Source organism: Encephalitozoon cuniculi, chromosome XI (assembly GCF_000091225.2).
Source record: "Encephalitozoon cuniculi GB-M1 chromosome XI, complete sequence".
In the NCBI taxonomy this organism is placed as follows: domain Eukaryota; kingdom Fungi; phylum Microsporidia; family Unikaryonidae; genus Encephalitozoon; species Encephalitozoon cuniculi.
This window is the reverse complement of record NC_003237.2, coordinates 87,802-104,564: the sequence shown is the minus strand read 5'-3', so window position 1 is coordinate 104,564 and position 16,763 is coordinate 87,802. Positions and strand designations below refer to the sequence as shown.

Sequence of the window (16,763 nt, the reverse complement as noted above, 5' to 3'; positions counted from 1 at the left end):
TACGGAAATTTTTGTAGCCCTTCATGGAAGAGGAGATCAGAAACATAGAGGAAAACGATGGAATCAGGCTTACCTGGAACGTATGGCCTGCAAAGGGAGATGCCACTACAAAGATTCCACTGGCGTGTCTGTATAACATCCACCAGACGGCAGATGTCCTGGAGTGTGAACCGATATACTGCATGAGCTGCAACAGTGTTTTGAATCCACACTGCAACATTGACTTTGGGAGGCAGAGCTGGAATTGTGTGATATGCAACAACAACACAACCCTCCCAAGCCATGCACGAGGAATAACGCCGGACAATCTTCTGCCCGAGTTACTGCCGCAGAACTCGACGGTCGAGTATGTCCTGAGCAGAGAAAGTGTTTTTCCTGTAGTGTTCTTCCTTATTGTTGACATATGCACGTTTGACGGGGAGAGACACACACTTCTCAAGGACACGCTCAAGGTGGTTCTAGAAAAGATACCGGAGGATGCATTGGTTGGATTTGTCAAGTACGGAACGAATATCGAGCTTCTGGAGCTGAATGCAGAGCAGCCACGAAGGACGCATCTGTTTTCTGGAAGGAAAGAATACACGGCGGAGATTCTCAAGTCCTTGGGTGGGGCCTCGAAGTCAGAGTCACAGATTGTGGGAAGGTTTCTTCGGAGAAAGGACGAGTGCCAGGAGCTCCTGTACAACATGGTGGAAAGCCTTGAAAGAGATCCTTTCCCTGTTCTCCCAGCATACAAGCCTGTGCGGTGCACGGGCTCGGCAGTGTCGCTGGCAATCTCACTGTTGGAAACGAGCTTTCCAGACATGGCTGTGAAGTATCTCCTGTTCACGCAAGGGCCCTGCACGTTTGGGCCTGGGACAGTGACGCCCATAAAGTTTAAGGAGAAGGGTAGGAACGAGCATCTCGAGGAAAACGATCCCATGTATGCCGGGCCGGCCAGGAAGTTTTATACGGGGCTTGCCGAGAGGATGAACAGTGTGGGGCATAGCCTCGACATCCTCGCAGCCACGATTGTTGATGTTGGGATATGCCATATGGAGCGCCTGACCGGGATGACGGGAGGGATGCTTATAATGGCACAAGACTTTGACAGAGACATCTACATCTCGTCCTGCAGCAAGATATTGGATAGAAGCTCTGAGGGATGTTTGGTGCAAGGGTTCAATGCAAAGATGCATGTCAAGACAAGTAAGAACCTGGAGTATAAAGGTGTCATTGGGCAGGGGAGATCCTTTGGGGGAAGTTGGAGGATGGGATCGATGTTCCCGTCCACCAACATCTCCCTTCTTTTTGATAAGAAGCCCGATGCAAAGCACGGAGAGTTTGGATATGTCCAGCTGATTACACAGTACCAGAGAAGTGACAAAAGGCTCCTTGTCAAGGTTACGACGTTTGCCAGGATGTTTACAGACTCGAGAGAAGACGTGATCTATGGGTTTGACCAGGAGGCCGTTGCAGTTTTCCAAGCAAGGTTTCTCCTTCTGAAGAAGTATGAGGAGATTAAAGACTGCGAGAGAATGATTGATAAGAACCTCATCAGGTTTACAAAGACATTTGCGAGATATGACAAGGGCGAGCCGTCCTCACTGGCTCTTCCAGACTCGATGGCATACTATCCGAACTATATGTTTTTCTTCAGAAGAAGCCTTCTGGTGCAGACAGGAAACAACTCCCCGGACGAGACAACATACTACTCCACACTCCTGTACAACCAGAGGGTATCGGATGCACTGAAGCTTATCAAGCCCACCCTTATTTCATATCACTACCAGGGAGGGGTTGAGGCGGTGGAGGTGGACTCGAAGTCTCTGGAACCTGATGTGATTCTTGTGCTGGACACATTCCACAATGTTGTGGTGTGGAGGGGAGAGTATGTCGCTCAGTGGGTTAGAGAAGGATACCATGAGCAAGCGGAGTATGAGTTCCTCAAGGACATATTAAAAAGCAGCGAGGAAAGAGCCAGGCTGTTGTGCAACGAAAGACTTCCGACGCCCCAGTTCTGCATTACGGAGCAGAACAAGTCGCAGCAGAGGATTCTCCACCACTATGTCAATCCTAGCGGCGGAGGCTCGATAATCACGGAGAACATCAACTACGAGAAGTTTGAGGAGGCGCTGCGCAGAGTTGTTGTTTTCAACAGCGAATAAAGGAGATTGTTTTGTTTGTGGGCTTTCGTTATGGGCGTTGAGGACCGGTAACTCTCCCCTAAAAGATGAAAAAATTTCACCCTTTGTCCATGAGCACGCAAACCGAGGCTGAGATGAGCATTGCAGGGATAATCAGAAAGCATGCAAAAGATATCTCTGCCCCACCTGAGGTGTTTGATAAGATATCGATTCAGATAATAATATGCGATGGCGGAGAGAAGATTATGGTTGTTAAGGTTCCTCGAAGCATTCTGCATGGGGTGCAGATGAATTACAGCAATATCATCAAGGCAGCCAAGCAGCAATTCCACGACTACTACATAATGTTTGTTAGAAACTTCGAGGCCGAGGGGGGTGGAAAGACTATGACTAAGCGCAAGGCGAAGGAGGTTGAGGAGGTCTGGCTTGCCAATGCTTGCTTCCCGTTTCTGCTTACGGGAACAAGAACAGACGTGCGCGGGGTTGATGACATGGTTGTTAATGTTCTTCTCGAAAGAAGGACATCCTTGAGTAGAGCAGAGATGGACGCCATAGGGGCGGCGCTTCATGGGCTGCTTGGGAAGAACTACATTGTTGATGTCAACCATCACACCAAGAATTAAAAACACCTAGGGATCTTAAGTTTTGTTGTCTGGCCGGCCTTTGGGAGCTTTGTGGCAGATGCAAATTTTTACTGTGATTGTCAAAGGGCGCGAGGAGAGGACCCTTGAGGATGGCGGAAGAGTGCCTGGTGTCGAGAAAGAAGTTTGGCGGGAAGGCCATGGAGGTTCGCAGTGAGATGTGGACAGGCCTAGATCTTTGCTCTCAGGGAATAAAGAATATCTCCAAGTCTCTGTTTGATATGAGGTTTATCAGGACGCTAAATCTTGCGAATAACGAGATAGAGGTGATTCCAAGAGAGATATGCAACCTGAGGCATCTTGAGGTGCTCAATCTCAGCAAGAATAAGATTAGAAGCATTCCTCCGGAGATTGGAAAGATTGTCAGCCTAAGGGAACTAAATCTGAGTGACAATCTGATTTCGAACATTCCCATGGAGATGGGGACGCTCTACAACCTTGAGGTCTTTGAGATAGCCAACAATCCATTGATAGTACCGTTCAACACGCTTATTAGAGACAAAAAGCTTCTCCAGTTTTGCAGAGAGCACAACACAGGATATCCTCCTCCAAACGACAGGCTGTGGATAGAATGCACAGGCAAAAATGTCTTCTATGGTGACACAGTAAGCGTCGGAACCTTCAACATCCTCTCAAACATCTATGCCACAAGAATGACCTATGCACCGTCGTGGGTGATCAACTCTGAATTCCGAAGAGAGGGTGTTCTGCAGGAAATAGTTCTGTACAACGTGGACATACTGTGCCTCCAGGAGATCGAACTGTACAGCTTCTTCGACTTCTACAAGGAGCAGCTTGAGATGAGATGCAACTATGACTCGATTATCTATCCGCGGGGAAGAGTCAAGAGCGTCCCGGACAAGAAGAATGTGGACGGATGCGCAATTTTCTGGAGAAGGAGTAAGTTCCGTCTGATTGCTCAGTTTCCCATAGATTTCCATCAGAAGGTGATCCAGGACACAAGGTTCAACACCAACCAGGAGCTACTTGACAGATACGGAAAGAAGGATAACATAGCCATTGGGGCTCTCCTCGAGAGGCCTAATGGGCAGCAAGTGCTGGTGATGAACACTCACATATTTTGGGATCCAGACTACCCAGACATCAAGCTGCTTCAGGTACTTTTGCTGGTCGAGGAAATCAAGAGGGTCAGTTCAAGACATCCGAATGCATGCCTGCTTCTACAAGGAGACTTCAACTCCCTTAGATCCTCGTCGGTTTACAAGTCGATAACAACCCCGGTGATAGACTTCGCAGACTTTGGAGACACCATGCAGCATCTTTCGAACCAACAGTTTGGTGACGGCTTGGGGCTTAACGATGCATATTCGAACCAGGACCTTGGATTCACCAACTTTACTCCCGGGTTCAAGGGCGTTATTGACTACATATTCTATGGTGGCGGGATAAGCCTGGCATCAGTGCTGTCTCCCGTGGAGGATGAATACACAGAGAATGTTGCAGGCCTCCCAAACATGCACTTTCCCTCTGACCACATCTTCCTGGGAGCAAAGTTTGCCTTTCCTAACAAAAACATCAGCCAAAATGCTTTTGGCAGGAATTCAAGACAATAAAGCAGATTTTCCACAGCCTTTGCAAGGCAGAGGTGGTCTCCACTCGTCCGACACCATCTGCTCTGGAGTAGCTAAAAGAAAAACCAGGAAAGTTACCCCGAGAAAGTGATGATGAAAAGTTATCCCTGGCTGAGCGTTGATGAAACTTTCCTCTGATTCTTCGATTTTATTACTTAAAGTATGGAGAATGCGTGTGCATGTCCACTCTCTGGCTGTGCCTTTCTCTCTTGTCCCTCCTCGCCTCTAGCTCTTCAGAGCCTTCCCTCCTTGCCAGTGGAATGAAGTGCCTTTTGATGGCCTTTGCTCTGCTTGAAGGCTTGAAGAACAGCTCCGGAAGAGCACTTTCAACCACATACTCCTCCTCCTTCAGGGTGCCCAAGAAATCTAGCTTCTCCCCTGCATCCTGAAGATGTCTTCTTCTCTTCTGTATGGGATCATACACAATCTGGTGCAGAAACGTCTTCTTTGCCCTGGAAAAGTCCTCCAGGTAGCTGCTTGGAACAGGCTTCCTGTACTTCAGATACTCGACCACCCTCTCGACGGTCTTTTCCCTGGAAAGAAGCCTGTGGGCAGTCACAACCCCAACGCCCTGTATAGAGGCCAGATAGTCGCAGCCGCTGAGTATAGAGATATCAAGGATGTTCTCTTCAAAGTCCTTGCCCTTTACCTCTGAAAGGCATTCTCTATTGAACTCCTGCACAAAGGCGCTGTCGAATTTGTATAGCACCTTGCTCGATCCATAGGGAATCAGGTCACTGTCCTCTGTCAGAATGCAGTCTATATATCCTATTCTCTGCAGAAAGCAGAGCTGAGCATCTGATTCATAGGGCGAAATAATGTACTCGACATTTATTCTTTCCAGCATCCTTGCAATGTCCGACACAACCTCTCTTGTAACCGCTATGCACTGCCGCATGAATCCCTTGGCCTTTGCTGGGTCATTTCTCATCAGCCAGTACTCTGCTTCCTTCCTGCTCTTTTCTTTTCTTATCCTCCTCTTTCTGTTTGTCTCCTCCTTGCTGGACAGTAAATCTCCGTCCAGAACAATGACAGGTATAATCCCGTAGCTTTCCAGTAGCTTCACCTTCTCCTCAAACAGATCGACATGCCTCTTCGTAGGGACCTTGAAAAACATCTCCTCGGCTACACAGGGAAGAATCTGGTATAACCACGCATGTCCATCAACTCCTACCCTCTGGCGCTTATAGCTTGATATGTGCTTTTTCACAAGCTTGGGAGCCACAATGGGCAGAAGCCCAGAAATTCCCATCCAGGGTCCCGGCCCCAATTAAAAATAGTAGAAACACCCGAACCGTTTATTGCCATGCCATGCCTCCTACCTCTTTTCAAACTCACTGTATACCGTCTGGATCCCTCCGTACTTCTCCTTAAGTCTTGAGTTGATGATCCGGAGTCTGTTGAAGATACTTCCCGGCTGAGACCCCATTATCAGCCTGCATATTGCATCCCTTGCTATCCTTGTGTTTTCAACCGTCCCAAGAAGATGTATTGTTTGACCTTGGACAATAATCTTTGATCTGCTGAACTCCTCTATAGCATCCCTCGTTTTCCCCTCTCTTCCTATAATCCTCCCAACAGCCCTCTCGATGTGCAGCCCCCTCAGCGTCTTGACCTCCGATATCTCAAAGCGGTCCAGGAACACATCGCTGAACTTCAGTAGTGCAATTGCGTCCTCAATGGGAAACCCGATGTTGATGGCCTCAATGTACTGTGCCGACCTTTCTAAGTAGGAGGGATCCTCCGTGTGCTCGCATGTCCTCATGTCCACACTTTTGCCCTTGATGTTCATCCGGATCTGGACCTTGCACATCTCGACTATCGGAGTATAGATCTTCATCCACTCATCCTTCATACTCTTCATCTTTCTGGGATGGATGGGAACAGACCTCGTTTGGATCCCACTCATGGGGCAAGATAATCTGGGGAAATTATCTGCAGGCCCAGGCTACTCTCACACCAGGGGCTGGGCCCAACAAGACCCATCTTCCTCCCATTGTGCATGGCACACATCTCTCTCGACTTCTTGGAAAAAGGTAAGATGGTGATCGGCTGTCCCCAACGAGCTCTTGCGAACCTGCCTTTTAGAACCCATTTCTTTGCTGCGGCTACCCTCTCTCCTCTCTGCCAAGACTACACGGCTCTCCAGAGCCTTCTTGTATGTTGCTGACAAGGCCGTTTCGTCAAAGCACGTCTTTACCGGATTGTCTAGGCACCTGCAACCAGGCGGCTTAGAAGACACATGCTTTGCACCGCAGGACGTGCCAACAAGCGACAGAACAGCACGCACAGTCCCCAAAACCTCCTTAAGCTCTTTTCTGATGGCGCGCATTTCCCTTAGAAGCTTGGAGTACGAGACCACAACTCCACTTATGAACTCAGCATCCATGCCAGGCATGAAGTCCCAGAAGTATTGAGAGGCATTTCATATCCAGCATGGCCCACACCCGCTTCCTACAAAAACAAACTTATTCCAAAACCATAAATACCATCCGGTGGGAAAAGGATCATGAATATGGAGAAAAACGATGACGAAAACACATTACCAAAGGCCACTGTAGACAAGATGGTGTCGTCCATGCTTCCAAAAAACTCTGTCGTTCCAAAGGAGTCCAAGGAGATTTTTCAGAATGCATGCATCTACTTCCTCAACATGTTGACTCTGGAAGCAAACAAAGCCTGTGAGGAAGAGAAGAAAAAGACAATAAGCTATGAACACGTCTACAAGGCATTGAAGAACCTCGGGTTCGAGAGCTATGTCGAGAGCTGCATGAAGGAACACGAGAACTATGAGAGCTACATCAAACAGAAGCCATCCAAGATCGACAAGTTCAAGGACTCAGGCCTAACCATGGAAGAGCTTCACAGCCAGCAGATCAAGCTCTTTCAAAACGCAAAGCTCCAGTTCGAAAGGTCCTTTGAGGACGACCACTATGGAGATAACGACGGATGAAGACACCAGGAGCGAGCTCTCTAGATATGACCTCGCCGCCAATAAAATCTTAGGAAACATGACTCAATGAACTTTAATTCTGAATGCTTAGATTGATTTCGACATGGGGAAAGTTCCTAAGGAATTGGACAACCTTTTCCAGCTGTTGGTGTGTGGCCTCCAGATAGAAGTTCCTAAGGTGCACAATCATCTTATACCTGCTCCACTTCTTCGTGCCCTGTCCAGACGGATTTCTTAGGGTTGTTATGCTCTCGACCTTCTTGGGTAGGACTGTCTCGCGCTGCAGGTCATCGATGAATGTCTTTCCATACTCATAGAACTCCCTGCACACCTTATTGATCTGTTTCTCCTCAAGACTTGCCATATCGATGCAGACCTTCATGGTCTCCATGGTGCTTGCTACATCTATGTCCTGCTTCTTCATCTCAACATCCATTTCGAGGGCCCCTCTCGGCAATTTTTTTCAGCGCCTCCGGCACGAGCACGGCAGCAGCAGGGAAACCGGCGAGTTCAAGACAGGATTCGTTAATTCTAACTCTTCCCAGGCCCTCCACGAATACACTTCCATGGACCGGTGGATAAGGAGCTTCCTTAAAATCAAGCAGAATCATGCAGATCCATCTGACTATGAAAAGTTCTTCACAAGTTCGAGGAACTATTTGGCGAAGAACCCCTCCTGCCATTCTGAGGTGTCGAAGACACTTGTAGAGGCCCTGGCCACATTTAAAAATGTCCAGCTGCTCTCGATGGCATATCGCCTCCTCTGCTGTGTTAGCGTGGAGTTAGAAATACCTGAGTCCACGCTAAAAAGGCATTTCAAAAACTCTTACCTGAGAGAGTACATGTTTCCACTAGTGTCCAAGCTAGGTCTGCGTTTGTTCGATTCTATCCTGCTGAGGCTGCTGCACAAGCCCCATTATGAGTGCAAGAGCTTCTTTGATTTGATGAAGTCCAGGAGAGGCTGGGCATTGGAGTTCCTATGTTTGGAAAGCAGAGAGCTTGCCAGGAAGCAGATGATGCTCATGGTCCACACTGGAATGTTTCACAATCTGGATTACTTTATAACCTTCTTTGGAAGCAGAGATAGGAGTCTGTCGTTTCTGGCCTTTGAAACATTTATGCTGTTTATGGAAGAGCTTGTACTCATCGAGAGAAACGGGAAGCAGGAGGGAAAGGAATGGCCAGCTATGGTGCATAAAGGAGCATCGTTCAGCGTGTGGTGCAACCTGGAGGATGCTTGGATTTCTTTGGAGCCGTGTCTCGAGGTCGAGAGCCCGTCCAACTTTCTGATCCACTTCATAGACTTCATGTGTGAGAAGGAGAAGCTGCGCAAGCTCATTGCTGCTGGCAATAGGAATGAGGTAGAGGCCATTCTTAAGAGGTATGTGGATCTGAAGGAGCCTGTGTCCATTCCTAGCTCTAGATGGATTTCCACGAGTCCCAGGCGTGTTGCACTTTCCAAGGAGGAAGAGGACGTGGAGGATACCTGTTTTGAGTATCTCTTCAGCGGAAGGACGTACAAGGACGCAGCAGACTGTATTGAGATATAAGGAAACGCAGGAGGGCTGGAGCCCCTATGGAAGCTGGGAAAGCTCTAATGGTGCTCCTTGGGGAAGGAAGCAAGGTACTTTGGAAGGCAGCTGTAAAGACGGCTTCAGACATCATATTCAGAGACAGGATGTCGAGAATGGAGGCTGAAATGGTCCTGGACGTTACTCCAAGCACGGACAAGGATAAAGTCAGAGATGCATTTCTTAGGATATATTGTTCGAATTCCAAGGAAAATGGCGGTTCTCCCTACATACAATCAAGGGCACTTGCGGCATATACGGTTCTATCGAACACAAGCCTGGACCCTCCGGATTGTCCAAGTCCCGAAACTCACCAGGAAGCCAATGTGAGCATTCTTTCTGCAAAGAATAAAAGAACTTAATCTTGGGTTTATTCTCCTAGGTCCAGTCCAGCCCTGCAAAATATCCCTTAGATGCCTTCGAACGGCTCGAATGCAGGCCTAGTAGGCAGCGTCTTGACAGAGCTTAGGGTGGAGAATCTTTCAACGGTTGTTGCATATCCCAGCACACAGCAGGTGCTTACGGTAGCATTGTCCTCGATCTTTGTGTTCCACCCCACAATGCTGTCCCTTATTACTACGTTGTCACCTATCTCCACATTGTCGAAGATAGCACTGTTCGAGATTGTGACATTTCTTCCGATCCTCACGTTTCTTCCTATCACGACATTGTCCTCGATAGAAAACATTTTTGCGTCTAACTGGTTGTCAATGCCTGCCTCTTGGCAATGCCTCAGATACATTCCTTGGCCCTTGATATAATCTGCAGGCTGGCCTATGTCCATCCAGAACCCCTTAAGATCAAAGACCTGGAGCTGATGTTCCTCGGCCATCCGCGGAAAGATCTCCCTCTCAATTGAGCACTCCCTCAGCTCTATTCTGTCTAGCACAGAGGGGTTGAGTATGTATATCCCTGCATTTACTCTATTAGACACCGCATCTTTGGGCTTTTCGAGAAAAGACCTCACAAGACTTGTGCTTTCCTCAGTGATAATGATGCCATACCTGCTCGGATCGTCCACATTTGTGGAAAGAATGGTTCCCTCCCTTCCGTGCGAGTAGTGGAAGGAAAGCATCTCTGCCAGAGGAAATCTGCATGTTATGTCTGAGTTGAGCACAAAGAAGGTGTGGCCCTCGAGATACTTCTTGGCAAGCGCCAGAGGACCTGCTGTTCCAAGAGGCTCCTGTTCCTTGGAGTAGACGATGCTGATGCCAAGCTCGTTTGAGTAGTCTCGAACCTCCCTTATTATGAACTCGGAATAATAGTTGAGTGCCAGGATTATCTCCTTGATGCCTACTTTGACCAAGGCTTCGATCTGGTGCCTAAGAATGGGTTTGTTTGCAAAAGGTACAAGAGGCTTTGGAACTGTATATGTTAGCGGCCTCAGCCTTGTTCCATATCCGCCTACGAGAATAACTGCTTTGACTTGCTCCTTGGCATGGACCATCTCCCTTATTTTGTAAACAATCAATAAGCAAGATTAAATAGATCCGTCGCAATTCTCGGGATTATGGAAACACCTTGCTGAGGGGGGATGGATCAAGTGTTTCTGCATCCCCAGAATGGCTTTGCAAAATGATGGTAAAATTCTGTAGGCACAGCACCCTGATGAATCTACGTGACCTGGTTAAAAACGGCCGGCACGAAGAGATATCTCGCCTGGAGCACCCGGAGCTTGGTCAGTTTAGGGCGGTTGCATACATCAACATGGGAAGGTTTTCGGAGGCCCTAAAATATGCAGCGAAGAACTCGTTTGAGAGGGCCTATGCACTGTACAAGCTAAGGAAGTACAAGAAGGCGCTGAGGGTTCTGAGGCGCATGGACACCGAGGGAAGTAGGGTTCTTGCCTCCCAATGCCTATACTACCTGGGTTACTATAACACAGCCTACAAAATGCTTGCAGAGGTCAAGAGAGACGACGATGTGGTAGTAAATCTGCAGGCCATGAAGAGCTTGGCGATACTCGCAGATAGCAACCAATATGTGTTTGGAAACAGATTCCAGATAAGAAAGAGAGACCAGCTTGCTGAGTTTGAAGACTTAACAAAGTGCCAGCTTAAGGATCCCGAAGGTCGCATTGACTTTATATTCAACCTGTCCTTTGAAAGCCTCTTTGACGAGGAAATGTTCGTCAGCTTTCTCTCCAGTCAGCTGGAAAGGCCGGAAATGAAGGGGACGATTCTTGAGGAACAGCTGAAGAACATCAAAGGAGAAGCAGTGGCCATGGATCTGCTCCTAAGAAACCAAAGGGAGACTGTCGAGTTCAACAACGGTGCTATAGAAAGGCTTTCAAACCCACTGCACTTCCAGCAGAACTTCTCTGGAGCAGATGGAGGAGCCGTGAGAGGCAACATATGCCTGTGGATCGAGAAGGTTTACAGCAGCAACTTCAGCATCAAGGCGCAAGAAATTCCGCTGCTCTCCCCCAAGATGGTGCTCCTTCGGATCCTTACCCTATGCAAGAATGGAGCCCTGCCTTCCAGAAAGCTGATGAGTAGGGTCAGGACATGGCCCGAGTCGTCTATCAAGGCCTGCTTGAGCGTCTTTGATCCAGAGATCCATCTTGATAAGGAGCTCTATGTCAGGATGTCACAGACCATAATGAATTAAACCAATGGTATCTGTTGTTCCCGTGGACTACTCTGCTGTGCTGCAGAGATTCTGTCTCCCGCAATCTGAAGTGATCCACACGCGTTTTGGACCCCTGATGCCTGTTGCGGCCCACAGCGAGAGCGGACTTTCATTTGACGTGTTTGCCGAGGATGCGGCTTGGATTGAGTGTGACTACTACTCCCTGAAGGCAAGCAAGGTGGTGTGGACCAGAAATAACCAAGTGAAGTACTATGACCTCAAGGAGGAAAGGATGATTCTGGAGATGGAGATGGACAGGCCTAGAGAAATCGAGATATCTGACAACGGTAGCAATGTGGGAGTACTCAATGGAAAGGGAGAGATGATTGTGTTTGGAAGGAACGGCATCAGCCTAAGGATGCAGAATGTGTCCAAGTTTAGGATTTCCGACCTTCTGGTTGCATATGTCTCGAGCTCCTCGTTCTACATCCACCAGATTGATGGAGATAGGATAGAAGAGCATCCATTCCACAACTCCAGGGTCTCCATGCTGGAGTTCTCCATCTCCGGCGAGTTTGTTTTTCTTGCCACAAAAAAGCTGGAGAAGGACGGAATGCACAGAGTCCTGAGGATAGGAAAGAACACGGTAGAGGTTCTTCACAGCCTAAAGGAGCTCCAGGGGTTTTCGTTAAAGACACACGTGTCAAACAAGTACACGCTGCTTCTCCTGATGACGTCTTATGTGAACAACAGCTACTTTGCAGAGTCTGAGCTGTACCTCTACGACACTGAAAAGAGGTCTTTCAAAGGGCTTGGATATTCTCCTGTCCACTCATACACCTTTCTCTCGAGCGGGTTTGCAGTGTGCCATGGACCGCAGCCCAGTAGCGTTTCGGTTCATGGTCTTGATGGCAAGCTCAGGTACAACTTTCCAGAAGGGACTAGGAACAGAATCTTCTTCAATCAGCATGAAAACATTGCGGTGTTTGCAGGATTCGATAATCTTTCCGGTGACATAGAGGTATTTCATGTTCCATCAAGAAAGCTTATGGCGAGGTTCAATGTGCTCGGAGCCTCGCTGGTTGATTGGAAGGAGAGTGGATCGTACTTCTACGTCTCTACGACAAGCTATTTCCAGGAAGACAATAAAATAACGCTTTATGACTACTATGGAAGAAAGGTGGATGAAAGGCAGTTTAAGTCTTTGTTCTCTGCCTGCGGATATGGAGAAGAGGAGAGATTTGTCGAGCTTGAGAAGCCGGAGAAGCTGACCATCGAGAAGCAGGAGAAGTACGTTCCTCCCTCTATCCATACCTTTGTACCAAAGGCGGTCTCGAGAAGCAGTGGGCCCAGAAAGAAGGAGCCAGTGGAACAGAAGCCGAGGAGGAGCAGAGACGATCTCTTGAATGTCCTCAGAGAGATCGAGGCTCTGAAAGACAGAATGAGAAGCGGAGAGGAGCTGTCCGTAAAGGAGCTGAATCTGATTCTGAAGGAGCCTAGGCTGAAAAGCGAGCTTAAGGGTCTTGTGGAGTAGCCTTTGGTTTCGAATAAACTGCTAGTTTCGACCGGTGTTTGAAGCCAGAAGAAAAGAGCCTGAGCAGAGGAGATCTGCAGGGACATATTGATTTTTTTAAATTTTTCTGAGGGGTTACGGGGATGAGTAACGAAAGGGTTGACTTGGACACGATAATAGAAAAGCTTCTTTCTGTCCGGAACAGTAAGCTGGGGAGGCTAGTCCACCTTGCAGAGGCAGAGATGAGATACTTGTGTGAAAAGTCGACTGATGTATTCAAGCAGCAGCCAACTCTAGTTGAGGTGAAGGCTCCAGTTAAGATCTGTGGAGATGTGCACGGGCAATACTATGATCTTCTGAAGCTGTTTGAGCACGGCGGATTTCCTCCCTCGAGCAACTACTTGTTTCTCGGCGACTATGTGGACCGGGGAAAGCAGTCTCTGGAGACGATCTGCTTGCTGCTGGCATACAAGATCAAGTTTCCAAACAACTTCTTCCTGCTGAGAGGGAATCACGAGTGCGCCAGCATCAATAGGATATATGGTTTTTACGACGAGTGCAAGAGGAGATATGACACAACGGTGTGGAAGATGTTCACCGAGTGCTTCAACTGGATTCCGGTGTGTGCCCTTGTTGACGGAAGGATCCTCTGCATGCACGGCGGGATTTCGCCTGACCTGAAGAGCATGGACCAGATCAAGGGGATTGCAAGGCCCACAGATGTTCCTGATGAAGGTCTGCTGTGCGATCTTCTGTGGAGTGACCCGGATCCCAGTGTGAGGGGATGGGGAGAGAACGATAGAGGGGTTTCTGTAACGTTTGGGCCGGATACTGTGGAGAGGTTTCTCGAAGCACATAATCTGGACCTGATATGCAGGGCACACCAGGTTGTGGAGGACGGGTATGAGTTCTTTGCAAACAGATCACTGGTCACTGTGTTTTCTGCTCCAAACTACTGCGGAGAGTTTGAGAACTCAGGAGCGATTATGGATGTAGATAAGGATCTTGTGTGTTCATTTCAGGTTCTCAAGCCGACGGATTTCATTAGTAGTGGAGAACCCAGGAAGAAGCAGATGGGGATGTCTCGTAAAAAGTAAAGAGGCTCAAAGCACTTACAATAAACATTTATCTTTTCTTGGGATCTCCGGACACCAAAAAATGTTTGGCGGCCTAGGGCTACAATGAAGAGGGCGCATTCCCTGCTTGACTATGCCAAGGAAGTTGACGGAATCAAGACTGTTGAGTTGCTGGACCTGGACATTCACCTGTTCGACCCGCAGGTGTCTCTGGAGAGCATTGATGCAAACACCCTGTACAATGTGTTGAGTTTAATCTACCACTTCGAGGACACCATGGTTGAGGATGGAGCCCGTGTTCCAAGTAATCTGGTGGATAGAAAGCAGAGGTACTTCTGCGATGCAGCTGCATGCTTCCGGTGTGGAGAGACGGGGCATGGAATCAGAGAATGTCCCAAAGCACCAGGAAAGGATGTATGCGAACTGTGCAGCTGGGATGGCCATAGGAGCCTTTGCTGCCCTTACAGGCTTTGTCCAAGATGTGGGAGATGTGGGCATTCTCCAGATGACTGTCTAGAGCCCGAAAGTCTGGACAGATCGAAGATGTGCGAGGCTTGTCCGACAGGGTTCCATAGTACCGAAGACTGTCCGAGGACATGGAAAAGATACAAGCTCAACAGAAACACGTCGAAGCGCACCATATACAAGGCGTGCCCAATATGTCTATCCAGGAAACACTTTATTGGCGACTGCTCTGAGAACAAGCCGCCATCCTCTATATTCACCTCTTCATATGTCGAACTTGCAAAGTTTTACAATAAACAATGACGCATGCCCAAACTAAAATGGTGCAGGCGCTCCCCTTGGAATGTTGGACATAAAGATCGTACCTCAGACAACAATTAGAGTTAAAAGGAACAAGAGGTCGTCAATGTTCATTGTACAGAACAACTCAATGGAGAGCGTGGGATACAAGGTCAAGACAACCAAGCCCAGAGACTATATAGTAAGGCCGAACATGGGCCTGATAGTACCCATGCAGCATGCCGAGGTTGAGGTGACCCTCTCCGAAGACACAGTTCCAGACAGCAGCCATAAGTTCCTTATAGAGATCTACAGGTTTGACTGGAGAAGGTCTCTGAGTGACTTCAAGCAGCATCTCAAGTCCTCTTCGCCAAAGCCGTGCTGGACATCCAGGATAGGGATACTGTACGAGGAGGAGGAGATAAGCAAGGAGGTTGTTGAGTGTTCTGAGGACAGAGGGGCAGCCGTGCTTCTTGTTGAAATGTACATTCTCCTCAACATTCTCTATCTATTCTACAGATTCTTTGAATGACATCGGCTAGGCCAGAGAGAGAAGAGACCTGGGTGCGGAGAAAATAAAATATGCAAAACATGCTTTATTTGACTGACCATCCGTCCCACGGGCCAAGGGTACCCTGTCGCCAGCTTCATCCATCACAAGACGTATGGAGTATTCAAACAAATAAGAACTATGCTTCTTCCTAGACACACTACAGTATTCCCATAGCTCCACTCTCCGCATTTCTTTAGCACGCAGTTACCAACATCGTCAAACGACGCAAGCTTCCCAGTTACAGACTTTCCGTCAATGAAGGTTACTGTTATCTTTTTCCCCTTGAATCTGCCCAAGTCGCTGAGCAGCTGGGTCTTCTTTTTGTCTTTATTCATCAGGGCCCTGGGATGACGAGATTAACTGTAATGGCGCCTCCGTCATCCGAGCATCAATATGGAAATTGGACTCCATTCTCAAAAGCAGTTGTAGTAGAGGCTGTTTTCTTGGTTAAACCCTTTCTTGCCGTCCACTCCACCGCCGTCCTTGGACTTGTCCTTCAGAACCAGGCTCCTTATTCTGATGTTTATATTTCTCAGATGCCCGAGGAGCGCTGCAGAAAACTCTGTGGACATCTTGTCTACAACAGCCTCCTGCTCCTCAAACAGCTTCTTAAGCTCGACCTTGACAAGATTGTCTATGACATTATAGAACTTCTTGATTCCGGGGTCCTCAAGCACCGCCTCAGGTGACTTCACTAGCTCACAGGCTGCCGAAGGATCCTCAAAAACAACAAGATACTTCTCTGGATTGAGCCTCTTGAAGTTCACAATCCTTCCAAACCTTGCTGCATAGGCCTTGAGATCCTCCGGATTGTGCCTTGATTCGTTTACCTTGTTGAAAACTACCTCGCTATTCTCATTGGCTTCGTTGGCTCTTCTTCTCTTCCCTGTTGCATCTCCAGCGTCTCCTTCTTCCCTGCCTTTCTGCCCCAAACGCCCAGGAGAGCCCTCTCCACTCCTCCGGTCCCGGTCGTGCAGGAAAATGCAGCCCTTGGCCCGGCACTCACCTCCGTCCCGGCAGGGCTTTCTTTTGTATGCCATAACCTTCCCTACCACCCCCTTAGCTTTATGCTCTATCACAGGGGTCAATGCTTCTACAAGCTCACCATACATGTCTTCAGAGGGTACTGTGGGTATAATCCCCTCAAGGATATCAATAACAGTAGAGGCCTTATCTCCGACCTCCTTGCCTATCATGTCTCTGAGAGGGCCCACCAACGGGATCTTCACGGGACACGACTGCTTGCACTGGCTTTTCCTCTCGTTACCAGTATCCATCACAACTTTTCAGGGGTTTGCATTCTGGCAAATACACCTCTGTGGCTGCCCAATCCCGTTCTTGATACCGCAGCTGCACACCTCCACCCATCCAATCGCCATCAAAAGCGTTAAGCAGCAGTTTCCGATATATATTTAATCATCCC

At 48.3% G+C, this 16,763-nt stretch overlaps 18 protein-coding genes across 18 annotated transcripts, besides 1 other annotated feature; 11 read left to right on the top strand and 7 right to left on the bottom strand.

Annotated features, from left to right (window-relative positions):
* Positions 1-23: 23 nt before the first annotated feature.
* On the top strand, positions 24-2,147 carry ECU11_0790 (uncharacterized protein; the record flags this gene model as incomplete). The annotated part of the gene is made up of 1 exon (NM_001042218.1): positions 24-2,147. The coding sequence occupies one exon, from the start codon at positions 24-26 to the stop codon at positions 2,145-2,147; it is 2,124 nt and encodes a 707-aa protein (NP_586385.1).
* Positions 2,148-2,236: 89 nt separating this feature from the next.
* Positions 2,237-2,749, top strand: ECU11_0780 (uncharacterized protein; the record flags this gene model as incomplete). Its single annotated transcript, NM_001042217.2, has 1 exon — positions 2,237-2,749. One exon carries the CDS (start codon positions 2,237-2,239, stop codon positions 2,747-2,749), a length of 513 nt encoding a protein of 170 aa, NP_586384.2.
* A 110-nt stretch (positions 2,750-2,859) lies between these two features.
* ECU11_0770 (uncharacterized protein) lies at positions 2,860-4,341 on the top strand (the record flags this gene model as incomplete). The annotated part of the gene is made up of 1 exon (NM_001042216.1): positions 2,860-4,341. The coding sequence occupies one exon, from the start codon at positions 2,860-2,862 to the stop codon at positions 4,339-4,341; it is 1,482 nt and encodes a 493-aa protein (NP_586383.1).
* Positions 4,342-4,443: 102 nt separating this feature from the next.
* Positions 4,444-4,505: a sequence feature.
* A 5-nt stretch (positions 4,506-4,510) lies between these two features.
* ECU11_0760 (exonuclease 1) lies at positions 4,511-5,611 on the bottom strand (the record flags this gene model as incomplete). The annotated part of the gene is made up of 1 exon (NM_001042215.1): positions 4,511-5,611. The coding sequence occupies one exon, from the start codon at positions 5,609-5,611 to the stop codon at positions 4,511-4,513; it is 1,101 nt and encodes a 366-aa protein (NP_586382.1).
* Positions 5,612-5,677: 66 nt separating this feature from the next.
* Positions 5,678-6,268, bottom strand: ECU11_0750 (Pno1p-like protein; the record flags this gene model as incomplete). The annotated part of the gene is made up of 1 exon (NM_001042214.1): positions 5,678-6,268. The coding sequence occupies one exon, from the start codon at positions 6,266-6,268 to the stop codon at positions 5,678-5,680; it is 591 nt and encodes a 196-aa protein (NP_586381.1).
* Positions 6,269-6,313: 45 nt separating this feature from the next.
* Positions 6,314-6,757, bottom strand: ECU11_0740 (uncharacterized protein; the record flags this gene model as incomplete). Its single annotated transcript, NM_001042213.1, has 1 exon — positions 6,314-6,757. One exon carries the CDS (start codon positions 6,755-6,757, stop codon positions 6,314-6,316), a length of 444 nt encoding a protein of 147 aa, NP_586380.1.
* A 111-nt stretch (positions 6,758-6,868) lies between these two features.
* Positions 6,869-7,312, top strand: ECU11_0730 (uncharacterized protein; the record flags this gene model as incomplete). The annotated part of the gene is made up of 1 exon (NM_001042212.1): positions 6,869-7,312. One exon carries the CDS (start codon positions 6,869-6,871, stop codon positions 7,310-7,312), a length of 444 nt encoding a protein of 147 aa, NP_586379.1.
* Positions 7,313-7,385: 73 nt separating this feature from the next.
* On the bottom strand, positions 7,386-7,748 carry ECU11_0720 (ribosomal 40S subunit protein S20; the record flags this gene model as incomplete). Its single annotated transcript, NM_001042211.1, has 1 exon — positions 7,386-7,748. One exon carries the CDS (start codon positions 7,746-7,748, stop codon positions 7,386-7,388), a length of 363 nt encoding a protein of 120 aa, NP_586378.1.
* Positions 7,749-7,878: 130 nt separating this feature from the next.
* ECU11_0710 (uncharacterized protein) lies at positions 7,879-8,862 on the top strand (the record flags this gene model as incomplete). Its single annotated transcript, NM_001042210.2, has 1 exon — positions 7,879-8,862. One exon carries the CDS (start codon positions 7,879-7,881, stop codon positions 8,860-8,862), a length of 984 nt encoding a protein of 327 aa, NP_586377.2.
* Positions 8,863-8,888: 26 nt separating this feature from the next.
* Positions 8,889-9,245, top strand: ECU11_0700 (uncharacterized protein; the record flags this gene model as incomplete). Its single annotated transcript, NM_001042209.1, has 1 exon — positions 8,889-9,245. One exon carries the CDS (start codon positions 8,889-8,891, stop codon positions 9,243-9,245), a length of 357 nt encoding a protein of 118 aa, NP_586376.1.
* Positions 9,246-9,292: 47 nt separating this feature from the next.
* Positions 9,293-10,330, bottom strand: ECU11_0690 (uncharacterized protein; the record flags this gene model as incomplete). Its single annotated transcript, NM_001042208.1, has 1 exon — positions 9,293-10,330. One exon carries the CDS (start codon positions 10,328-10,330, stop codon positions 9,293-9,295), a length of 1,038 nt encoding a protein of 345 aa, NP_586375.1.
* A 161-nt stretch (positions 10,331-10,491) lies between these two features.
* Positions 10,492-11,493, top strand: ECU11_0680 (uncharacterized protein; the record flags this gene model as incomplete). The annotated part of the gene is made up of 1 exon (NM_001042207.2): positions 10,492-11,493. The coding sequence occupies one exon, from the start codon at positions 10,492-10,494 to the stop codon at positions 11,491-11,493; it is 1,002 nt and encodes a 333-aa protein (NP_586374.2).
* Positions 11,494-11,590: 97 nt separating this feature from the next.
* Positions 11,591-12,988, top strand: ECU11_0670 (uncharacterized protein; the record flags this gene model as incomplete). Its single annotated transcript, NM_001042206.2, has 1 exon — positions 11,591-12,988. The coding sequence occupies one exon, from the start codon at positions 11,591-11,593 to the stop codon at positions 12,986-12,988; it is 1,398 nt and encodes a 465-aa protein (NP_586373.2).
* Positions 12,989-13,110: 122 nt separating this feature from the next.
* On the top strand, positions 13,111-14,064 carry ECU11_0660 (type 1 serine/threonine-protein phosphatase catalytic subunit GLC7; the record flags this gene model as incomplete). The annotated part of the gene is made up of 1 exon (NM_001042205.1): positions 13,111-14,064. One exon carries the CDS (start codon positions 13,111-13,113, stop codon positions 14,062-14,064), a length of 954 nt encoding a protein of 317 aa, NP_586372.1.
* Positions 14,065-14,148: 84 nt separating this feature from the next.
* On the top strand, positions 14,149-14,811 carry ECU11_0650 (mRNA-binding translational activator GIS2; the record flags this gene model as incomplete). Its single annotated transcript, NM_001042204.1, has 1 exon — positions 14,149-14,811. The coding sequence occupies one exon, from the start codon at positions 14,149-14,151 to the stop codon at positions 14,809-14,811; it is 663 nt and encodes a 220-aa protein (NP_586371.1).
* A 40-nt stretch (positions 14,812-14,851) lies between these two features.
* ECU11_0640 (uncharacterized protein) lies at positions 14,852-15,319 on the top strand (the record flags this gene model as incomplete). Its single annotated transcript, NM_001042203.1, has 1 exon — positions 14,852-15,319. The coding sequence occupies one exon, from the start codon at positions 14,852-14,854 to the stop codon at positions 15,317-15,319; it is 468 nt and encodes a 155-aa protein (NP_586370.1).
* Positions 15,320-15,441: 122 nt separating this feature from the next.
* ECU11_0635 (uncharacterized protein) lies at positions 15,442-15,675 on the bottom strand (the record flags this gene model as incomplete). Its single annotated transcript, NM_001415283.1, has 1 exon — positions 15,442-15,675. One exon carries the CDS (start codon positions 15,673-15,675, stop codon positions 15,442-15,444), a length of 234 nt encoding a protein of 77 aa, NP_001402552.1.
* Positions 15,676-15,753: 78 nt separating this feature from the next.
* Positions 15,754-16,617, bottom strand: ECU11_0630 (uncharacterized protein; the record flags this gene model as incomplete). Its single annotated transcript, NM_001042202.1, has 1 exon — positions 15,754-16,617. One exon carries the CDS (start codon positions 16,615-16,617, stop codon positions 15,754-15,756), a length of 864 nt encoding a protein of 287 aa, NP_586369.1.
* Positions 16,618-16,763: the final 146 nt, after the last annotated feature.